Below are 11,408 nucleotides of genomic sequence, written 5' to 3' on the forward strand. Positions count from 1 at the left end.
AAACTTGACAATACGTAGCATAAAGAATTACTCAACAAAAACGGCATTGTTCTCAAAGTAAATGACTTATCGGGATTACAAAGGCGAGAATACAATCTGCATTTGGTAAATATTTGCAACGATGCCAAAATATACAAACTAGGTAACACCTACACTGCGTTACCTTTGATATAGAATTTTAACTGTGTGAGAGATCTTTATGGCAAACTGCGAGGAAAAAACTTTGTTTGTTTTTGTTCAATATGGATTTAACACAAATTCTAACAATATTTCAGATGTGTTACAGTGATCGATTAACAAGACACTAGTGTACCCAGATGTGTACTAGAAAAAATTTGTTCTCTAAACATTGACAACTTCCCCATATAAATCTGAGGTGGAGGACAAGTAACTTTTAGGTATATAATTGTCTTCTCATCCACCTGTTAAGGACCAAATACACCTAATGCCTTGAATGGAAGAATTGTGCTTTTCCATGATTTCTTACAAAGCCTACAGAGTGGACCGAAATATAACACAGACTTGTATTATTTTCATATCAAACATGATCTATTCTATCACTGTTACAGGGTGTTTACTCAAATTATATTATAACTACCGGTAATACTTCTATATTTAATTTATAATCAATATTTTGAATTTTTTATATTATTAAATATTTATACATTTCATACTAGTACCACTGGTTTGTTGTCATTACCCCTTGTACATGATTTAATTACTGATATGTATTTATAGCTAAAAGAAGTATCTAAATACTGCTACTCTGTTTACAAAAGAACTAATACCCTAATGGACCAACATTTTTCTAAAACCCAATTTATAAGCACTTAGAATGACAGAATAACAGTAAGTCATGACTGATTTTAAGTAATAAAGCTATTTTATTACCTCTCTATAATGTAATATCCTGAGTCATATTGTAAGTGTTCAGATAATATATCCTGTTATAAATATATTTCACCTTTAATTTGATACCTAAGTAAATATTTACCTCATAAAATAATAAAGAAGGTTTTGTAACTTAAAAAATCTTTCAGTTTATTGACGCACAATCCATACTTCATGTACTATTCTAATCTATGCAATTATCCATGTTTTAATTAAAAAAAGCCAAAAACATAAGCCAGAAACAAATGTTTTGTTGTTTTCCAGGTTCTTATTAAGACAATATGGTGTTTTTCCAGCAGGAGTAAGACACACATGTACCTCTTGTCATGTTTTTTTGTTGGGTTGAACGTCACACCAACACAATTATAGGTTATAATAGAGACTTTCCAGCTTTTGATGCCAAATTGATGGTGGAGGAAGACCTCAGGTGTCCCTCCGTGCAATATTTCATCAGGGGTGGGCACCTGGGTAGAACCACTGACCTTCCACAAGCCAGCTGGATAGCTTCCTCACATGAAGACATCAAGGCCCCAAGTGAGGCTCAAACCCACAATGGTGAGGGGCAAGTGATTTGAAGTCAGCGACCATAACCACTCAGCCACAGAAGCCCCATATACATAATTTAGACATGTGCAGACAACAGGCTAGGTGTGTAAGTGAACTTCTGCAAGCAAGTTGGATAGTTTCCTAGTATAAACTTGCAAGGATAAAAAAGGAATTCATTTGAAGCCAGCTGCCTCAACAAATCCGCAACAGGTCATTTTAGGACTGTCAGATCAAAGAGAGACAGAATGCTCAATTTCAGTTTTCCTATTTAATCTGTCAGCTTAAGCAACAGGACTTACTTAATATTCTGGCAAATCCAAAATCACACAGCTTCACTTGACCCTGCCGTGTAATAAGTATATTCTCTGGCTTAACATCTCTGTGTATACACTGAAATACATCAAATAATATTTTAAAATCATCTTTAAACGATAATTTAATATAACTGGTGGTATATTTATTACTTCATAATATAGATTAAGGCCTTTCATGTAATACTAAATTAACAAAATGTTTGAAAAATAATGTCTATGTCTGTTCGCTTAAACTTGATGGACCCTTGGAACTTTGTTGGGGGCATCAGTTCTTCCAGGCAACTGAGCTTCCAGTGGTGGCCATATGTAATTAGGTTGGACTTAACAGCGAAGGTAAATACAGATACAACTTTACCAGCAACAATTCATAGGAATTCCATTAATAACTTAGCTTACTGGTATGCTTGTGTTTGTGTCAAATAAACATTCATGTGCCTGCCTGAAGACTATGGTACAATACTGTCTTATCAAAGAAAATTTGCTATCTCGAATTGAAGTAAATTTTAACTTTTTAAGTGTTACACACGCAATTATTTTCACTACCTAAAAGCCTATACATAAAGCCTATACATTCTTTTGACAATTCTAAGAGATAAAAAAGCCAAGCATCCAAAAATTACAAACATCTACAACTCAATAGATTACCCTCTTGCACCAGAAAGATTATTCAAATACTTTTTCCCAACCAATCATTTTTCAGTCCATTATAAAACAGAGACTTCCTTATTCTGACTTAAATACCGTATGAAACAGAACGTGCCCCATATCAATTTCTCAATTGCGGCCTTCAATTACAACATTAATTTCTCTTCCAACAATTATATCTAGTACTTAATTTATGTATGACATCGTAATTAAATAATTCATGGCAATATACATTATATAAAAGAAAGTTGAAACAAAATTTCTCAAGTCATGATCCAATGTTTCTGCTCAAGTGATTTTATTTGATGTTTTCGTTATTAAAATGTTGTAAATCTTAAGAACATGTGAGAAGTTGACTACACGTTCCATGCTTCATTAGTGGCCAATGATTAACTGACTTCTGCTTATAATTCAACCAAGCCCTGTATGTCGGGTCTGGCATTGTAACAAATCTATATACGCTTATGAAATGCAAGACGGAGGGTATGTCTAACCTGGGAATTATTTATGAACGAAAGTGACCATCCCAAGAATTGTTTTCTACCGGGTAATAATTAATCTATAAAATTATCCCTTTATATAGTTTTTCATTTTTAATTATCTCCCTTTAACGGTCATTATTACTAAATAGATGTTTTTAAAACATGAATATTTATCTCTTTATTCTTTTAACTTTTTATTTCAAAATTTGATTAGGTCATTTATCAAAAACAGTGTTGTTTTATATTATTTTATAACTTTTGGAAAGCTTTTTAAAATGCTTAAGTTTCATTATATATATAACTAAATTTCTATTTCCTTTCACACATACTAATGTATAGCGAAAATACCACCTACAGGTATTATTAGCACTTTGTTTCCACGCTCTGGGGTTGAGCTTTTTTAAAACTATCCCATGTACCAATGCTGTACGTTGGGCATGTAAAAGAACCAAAAGAACTGCTTCAATTCATTTGTATCTCAAAAATTCTTCGATTGAAATTACACGACCGCGACTGAAATTTACGAACACGTAGATTTATTTAACAACGCTTGTGCAAAATTTATCTATTTACGATCGGAGAATATGTGTATCTTTTGATCGCGCTTTGACGTGTCATTATTTCCGGCATTTTCTCGGTCTCGATTACTTCCGCGAATCGGATTGTCATTAAAATAACCTATAAATTTATATTGCGTTTTTTGCATCATAAAAAAGGTGATGCATTAGACGAAGCACGCAGCTAATATTTCGTTTCATTTACTTTCGTGTAAGAAAGCAGGGCTAAATTTGGCGAATCAGATTGACTGATAATCGTTCTTGCGTTGAGGAACGCTCTAGTGACTCGGCGAAGTTTTAAATTATGCCCCGAGGTGTAAATCTATATTGACACGTTGTGTATTGTCTTTGTGTAGTGTTAAATATCGGATAATCCGTTATTGCGTCCTTGAGAAAGATCAGATCGACGATTATCTTGTAGGCGCCAATGAAATTCGCCAATTGAAGATTTTTAGCGCCAGAATTTACATTTTGTCGCATTTGGCGCCATTGGCAACCGACAGCGGGAACCCTGGTAATTTAATCTTTGGAGCTTCTTCACATTTATTATTTTTTAATGTTAAGAAAACTTAGAAAAGAAAAAGTACTTTCCAGTGGGAACACTGGGAATTATAACCAGGCAAAAAATCCATGAAAATTATTCCCCTATTAATAGTAATGATCTTGCAGTATTCAAATTTCCATGACTTTGTGGCCAGGTTGCGTCAATCACAAAAATAAATCCCAACAATCAAGTGTATTTCCTACTCGTTTGAAGCTCAAGTTTAAAGCCCCATGAAATAGGCATTTTGGCCCAAACTATGAAATTTCATGCTCACAGATTTAAATGATTTCACATTAAACAGTATTTACAGTAGGTGATTTTTAGGAAAAATTTCTAAAGTCAAATCTGCGGTAGGTAGAACATTGTAATGGGAGAAAAAGTAAAATATGGGGAATTAAGCTACATTTGTATTTATGTTGTACTACTGTATTGTAGAAATTAGATATGAACTGTTTAATACTTCTAAGTATATAGAATAATTATATATGATGCTTTAAATAATACCCATTTTGTGAAATCTAATGGCCTATAAATAATAATAGCAACCTAGAATCTTTCTTACTTAAGACGGAGCAATAAATATTATACAAAATCTAGTGTAAAGAAGTCCTTTTTTTTAGAATCCAACACTGTAATCTATACTTACATGATGTTGGTGACAGAAATTTACTGACAACAACACTTGATATATAATTCTTTTCACCATGGGTTCTGGTACACTGAAAATATATACAACACAATACAATGTTAAACAAAACAACAGAAAATGCGAAGAACCTTGTAGTAAATTCGACTCTTTATTAGTTTCTTAAGCCAATGTTAAGAATTAACATTTTGTCCAATGTAATAAAGCTTAATTTTCTATTTAACCCTTAGCCTGCTATATTTCTATAATGGACTGGTCCATCTTTCAATTTGGACAGTACCACTTATTACTCAAAGGGGTTTTCACTGAAAATTTACTGACTGAATAGCGAACAGTGCAGACCATGATCAGACTGCACGGATGTGCAGGCTGATCTTGGTCTGCACTGGTCGCAAAGGCAGAATCATCTGCCGCCAGCAGGCTAAGGGTTAAAATGTAAGTATCAGTAATTTCTTTACTTTCAAGTACCTAAGGCAGACAGTCAAAGTTACACACTATACCGAAGAAGTTTTAGACTGTAAATTTTCACTTTCCTTTCAAAACATTATACTAGTAAGTACTTGAAGAATCATGAAATGTTTGTACTTGGTACATTTGTACTATATTTCACTTTAAAATATTTGCATACAAGAACAGTGTTTGTCTTTGGTAAATTTGAATATATCTATGATACTGCTGCATGCTTTGTTTTACTCCAAGTAGGAAGAATTCCAGTAATGTTTAAAAACCTGAATATAATTTTTTTATCAATCCTAAATGCTTTTGGTACCTCTTGGTAACAAGTATTTAAATAATTAAAAACTGATACACCTAATACACATCTTCAATAAAAGGTGATTGCAATTCCTGTGGGAAAATTTGGAGAAAATTTTGGCTGTTCTTCAACTACAGTTAAAGTTTAAAACCATGACTGGAGCTCATGGATTTGTGCAATTCATGTTTCTATGCTTGGATCACCATAAACCCTGGATAACTTAAGCAATTTGCTCATTAAGTTGTGACAACAAGAAATTAGGTCATTAATTACTGACTTTTAAGAAAAGTTATAACTTTATTCAGTTATATATCCAGGGCTCCAGATAATTTTTTTGGCCAATGAGTATTTAGTCATCATATATTTTTGAAAGAGTAAAATTGTAAAATCTGAAACTGACTAGGAGTAATTTTACTCCTGAAAATTTATAATGAATATGTGAAAAAAAAAACAGAAATGAGTTTTATAACATATTTATTGGGTACATAACACCCATGAATTTGTTTACAGTTTAGTGAATTCAGTATTCAAGATTTTGCTTCTTTTTTTCTCCCTTGGTTTGCTTTGGCTTCATTCACCAAAAATATGAAAGTTCAATATTCAATATACTAAAATTGATCTACCTTTAGTTATATTTCTGGGATCATTTTAGTTGGTTTAAAGAATTCATAGCGTTTGTTCACTTTTCCATTTTTAGAAAAAAACATTTTTGTTGTTTACTCCGCAACTTGGAAGTTTTATTTTAAATCGACACCGCTTTAAAATACACTACCGTACCGTCAATATTAATTCCCAACTATTTGATTTACGCACGCATTGAGTGTATAATAAAGTTTAGCCTAGGTCTGTCGAGTACCATTCAATGCGTGTGTATGTTCAATGTGGGAGAATGCATACCGTGCTCTGTTACATAAAGCATCCAGACGAATCAGATTTTGTTTACGCTAGTAAAAAGTAATTGCATGCGTTTCTGTAATTTCATATACGTTTTTATACGCTTAAAAATTATCAGACATGCGTATATGCATTATTTCAAAGCGTAATTTACGTTAATACGCATCTTATCTGGAGCCCTGATATCTTGTAAATTAAAATTTGTAAAAGTTACCCTCTAGGATGTCTGTCCAGTTCATTTAGCACTGTGTGATCTACATACTCAAACACCAAATGTAACCGTTTCTTCCGTCGGAACACTTCTATCAAATTTACCAAATTTGGATGCTTTAATTGCTGCAACAGAAAGGAATACTTGTGTAAAATATACATAAATGCAATAAATACAAAGTACAGCAAGCAAGTGCTTTTTATTCATATATAACTCACATGTCAAATTTCAATTTGAATAAGTTATCTCGGAAAATTTGTCACATTTTTATATTGTCAAAATCATATGAATTGTAAATTCTTGACCTAAAGAATTTTGCATAATGAACAAGATATCAAACATGCAATCTTTCTTTTAAACAAAGAACCATGCATAAAAATATTTTTATAACTGAAAAAAGTACGAATTAGCCGAATATACAATTACCTATTTTTTTTCAGTATTGTACCTTTTGATTATGTTCAAATTAACAAGACTGCCAGGATTTCTATGAAAGCAATACTACTTTCTTCAAATTGAAAGCATTTGTCATAATTTGCCATTAACACAAGCCTATCTGATATCAGATAAATGTATTCTTTTTGACACATAGTCAGATAATTATATTCAATACTTTTTACCACAAGAATCATGTTTCAATTTCTTTGTTCGGTAAGAAAGAAAATAATAGTGCAGATATACATTTTTTATTCACCTTTCCTTACTAAAACCAATCTGCTATCAAAGTGGGAATGATTATTTGAACTTAAAAAATGTAAGAATTAATTTTCAGTGTTACTTTGAACAGTTTTCGTCGATTAGTGTGATTAGAAATGGCTTTATCTTTTAAAAGAAAATGCATAACAATAAATGAAAGGAATTAGTAAATGAAGACCGAAGTTTGCAAAACAAACAAAGTCAAGAAAAATCAATCGATCTAAAGGTCCCTTTCTTTTAATAAACACAATGAACTTGACATTTTTCAGAAATTAGGCTATTCAAAATATACCTTAAAAGGTTAAAATCAAGAGTAATTTTTTTTTAAACTGGACAATTTTGTAGAAAGTGTTGTGAAATAGTTACATTTAATACCACCATGGTGTAGGACTGAAACAGTATTATTTAAAAGTAAAGCATGTTTTTATGCACAATCAAGGATATAGTTTTTCAAATAAATCTTTATTTTAATGAATCTATAAATTTACCAGCATAATCATATACATGTAGTGTACACTAGGACACAAGAACCCAGTATGGAACAGTTTTCAGTTCTGTATTAGTAACAGGACTCACTGTTCTAGCCTTCTTACATCCTTTGCATAATATTATCTACATGTATGACATACTCAAATATTTTTACCGTCAATATTAATTCCCAACTATTTGATTTACGCACGCATCGAGTGTATAATAAAGTTTAGCCTAGGTCTGTCGAGTACCATTCAATGCGTGTGTATGTTCAATGTGGGAGAATGCATACCGTGCTCTGTTACATAAAGCATCCAGACGAATCAGATTTTGTTTACGCTAGTAAAAAGTAATTGCATGCGTTTCTGTAATTTCTTTAAAATAACACAATGAACTTGACATTTTTCAGAAATTAGGCTATTCAAAATATACCTTAAAAGGTTAAAATCAAGAGTAATTTTTTTTTAAACTGGACAATTTTGTAGAAAGTGTTGTGAAATAGTTACATTTAATACCACCATGGTGTAGGACTGAAACAGTATTATTTAAAAGTAAAGCATGTTTTTATGCACAATCAAGGATATAGTTTTTCAAATAAATCTTTATTTTAATGAATCTATAAATTTACCAGCATAATCATATACATGTAGTGTACACTAGGACACAAGAACCCAGTATGGAACAGTTTTCAGTTCTGTATTAGTAACAGGACTCACTGTTCTAGCCTTCTTACATCCTTTGCATAATATTATCTACATGTATGACATACTCAAATATTTTCAAATCAAAACTTATCAGCAGATTTATACAATATTAATTACAGAAACACTGTGTAATATTTTGCAAAAAACAACCTTAAGTTCTGGGATGACAACGATTACAATAAATTCATACTGATAATATTGGGAGAGTAATAACAGGCGTAAAGCTTTTGATGGAAATACTGCCTTTAATAGTTGTATAAAAAAACAGCATTTATAACAAGCTTCTGAGTTCTGACAATATGTTTTAAAAAAAGGCTGAGAGAGCTAAATTAAGCTTAGAAAGCAATTTAAATAAGATAGTTTTTGTTATGTATCCTCAACAAAACTAGGCTATTCCGCACTTATTTGTTTTCTTTTTTCAATTTTTACTGGACTTGATTTATGTACAGAGATATGTCTCTGTCTTAATGCTAAATGCCAAACTGTACCATGTCTTGTAAACATCACCACTAGCAAATAAGGCTCTCTCCCACATTTACAGAATTTAAACACTCACATGTATGCCCTTTCAAACACAAAACAATAATATTTAAATGATTTTCAATTATTGCCTTCAGTCATGACTCCAGGTGTTTTTTCCCTTGTATAATGGGATCCCACAATCATAAATTTATGCAATATTTTCCCATACTTAACAGTTAACTAAAAAAGAATCACAAAGTCCAGGCAATATTTGGTATGTTTTCTGTTTCTGATTTCACATAATAATTTGTATCAATTGTAATATCAAATCATACAGGCATATCATTCTATTTTATAAATCTGAAATAATAAATAAATGCTGCGCAAATTACAATAATTTAGTACTAAAGTTACTATGTTCCATATTTTATGTCTGTATCTAATAGTTCTTGAGTAAGTTACTTATTGTTTAATGTGTTTCAATATTTTGTAATTTGCATAGATTACATTCCTAATGCCAGATGTTTATTTATAACAAAATGTAAGTATGTTAAAAATGTGTGTACCAGTTGTTGTTTTACTGTAAAACCACTGGCAAAATTAACATTTTTAGCATTGCCACAGTTTTACACCTACCGATTGGCATAAACAAATGGCTTTAATAAAATAGATTTGTCTTGCATACCTCAAACCTAGTTGAACTGGTTCCGAGATATTTTCGTGACTGGGCAGAATCCCTCTCATGGGATATATCTGGTTCCCTAAATTTGTGATAAAAAGGTATGTTCTTTATATAAAAACTGGGTTACATACCTGTCAGGTCTCGCACATATATATCATCTTTAAATCCTCACTACATACCTTCAACATTCTTATTTCCCTCATAGCAATCTTTTTAATTAAAGGGTCCTCTTCAGATTCCACAAATTTCTTGATTGCTACATGCTGTCCTGTTTCTCTGTTTTTGCATTTGAACACTACACCATACGACCCCTCACCAATGCGACAAATCTTCTCATATTTCTCCATTTTGAGAGTTTATATGGGAACAACGAGTTGATGAAGTAAATATCCTCGTCTTTAGTATATGACTAGATGAAAACACACACACTGAACTGTCAAATATTTGAAATAACAAGGTCGAAAACACTTTATCTGACCTTGGATTGAACAAGTTTTAGGCTCTCGAAAAGAGATATCCTATCTAGTCCGTTTCCTCGTTATCATATTGAAGGCCAAGAAGCCTCTATGACTTAAAAAAGTAAGAAACACGGAAGGGAAATCGGATTTCACAACACAAGTGTCAAGAATCAAATCTTCAACGGGCACCTGTTGCCTTGTTTACGTAAAATTCAACAACGAATAAAGCTATTTAGAAGTCAATTTTACGTCAAAATGTTAACTGGCAAGATTTTATATCGATCATTGAGTATTCGTCTGCAGCTAAATCTATAATCCGTAACAGGACATCACTTCACTGCTTGAAAATCCTTGATTTTTTTCGTCGCCATTGTCTCAATCTGCCAGTCGCCATAATGATTGTATATGTAAGAAGTGCGTGTATTCATGAGCGTTTCAATCACTTTCGCTTTATATAGTTTCTATGATTTTAATAATGTGTTAAAAAATTACAAAAAGGTTGCCTGGTGATGAAAAAAGTTTTATTTTTAACACTTGAATAAGCAATACCGAAAAATTCTAGTTCAGTATGGAAACTATTTTTTTATTCGGAAGAAGATATTTTGGCCATGAATGAGTGCTTCGGCATTTGTTTTGGTGGAGGGGTTATCTCTATAGTAACACGAACCACGTGATCAAACTATCAGTCAAATATCAATAAAACTGACAAAGACCTTTGATCAAGCCTTGATCTGGCAAATAGTGTTATCATTTAGGAGTGCACTGTTTTAGATTCGTATATAAAAGGGAAAAGTGTTACAAAGTGAATAAATTTAGGCCTACTGGTACAATATGCAATTAAAATGCCATACTGTATATATACTGAGAATAATATGTAATGGTATTTTAGAAGCTCAGATATTGATCATATAGCAAATTAAAATGCACTACTTTAAGTCGCATTTTTAAAGGACCTGTCTCATACATAATTATGTGTTGCCTCTTTACCAATGCTATAAATTCAGCCTCAAATATAGGCCTATCTTTAACTGAGATCTACAAAATTAAAACCTTTTGCAAGTAAATAAGAATTACACCTTTGTTTTCCTGTAGAGAGCATATCTACCAAAAATATGGGGTCAGATCAAAGAAATATAAAATACACAGAAATTAATTTTTATAGCTCTTGGTCAGATGTCCTATTTTTTTCAGTAATAAAATGGTGGTCTGCTACCAGTATCCCAGTATTTCGTATTAGAATGGAAAGTTCTTTGCAGAACAGTGAACAACTAAATTTAAGACAATAATTATTGGCAGTTCGAATCATTTTATTTTGTCTCAAAATTCAAGCATTCAAAATTGCTCAATTTTATACCAATGATAATATTGCACTCCTACGACTGGCTATTTCTAAGCAATGGCAAGATTGCATACATGGGAGTGGACCTTAATAAGGTGATCATTCACATTTA

General features: G+C 31.9%; 1 protein-coding gene across 4 annotated transcripts in view; it reads right to left on the minus strand.

Annotated features, from left to right (window-relative positions):
- The window catches only part of LOC123533533 (cyclin-dependent kinase-like 1), a 30,984-nt gene extending 20,617 nt beyond the window's left edge, over positions 1-10,367 (minus strand). For 2 of the 4 annotated variants that reach the window (XM_045315214.2, XM_045315206.2), the window contains exons 1-4: positions 9,679-10,367; positions 6,488-6,609; positions 4,626-4,698; positions 1,737-1,827 (exon numbers count right to left, since the gene is read on the minus strand). In XM_045315214.2, coding sequence (XP_045171149.1) covers positions 1,737-1,827; positions 4,626-4,698; positions 6,488-6,609; positions 9,679-9,846 — 454 coding nt within the window. In that variant the 5' untranslated portion in view covers positions 9,847-10,367. The remainder of the gene's footprint in view (positions 1-1,736; positions 1,828-4,625; positions 4,699-6,487; positions 6,610-9,678) is intronic. The other 2 variants (XM_045315198.2, XM_045315190.2) reach the window with 1 other exon arrangement.
- Positions 10,368-11,408: the final 1,041 nt, after the last annotated feature.

Source organism: Mercenaria mercenaria, chromosome 1 (assembly GCF_021730395.1).
Source record: "Mercenaria mercenaria strain notata chromosome 1, MADL_Memer_1, whole genome shotgun sequence".
In the NCBI taxonomy this organism is placed as follows: domain Eukaryota; kingdom Metazoa; phylum Mollusca; class Bivalvia; order Venerida; family Veneridae; genus Mercenaria; species Mercenaria mercenaria.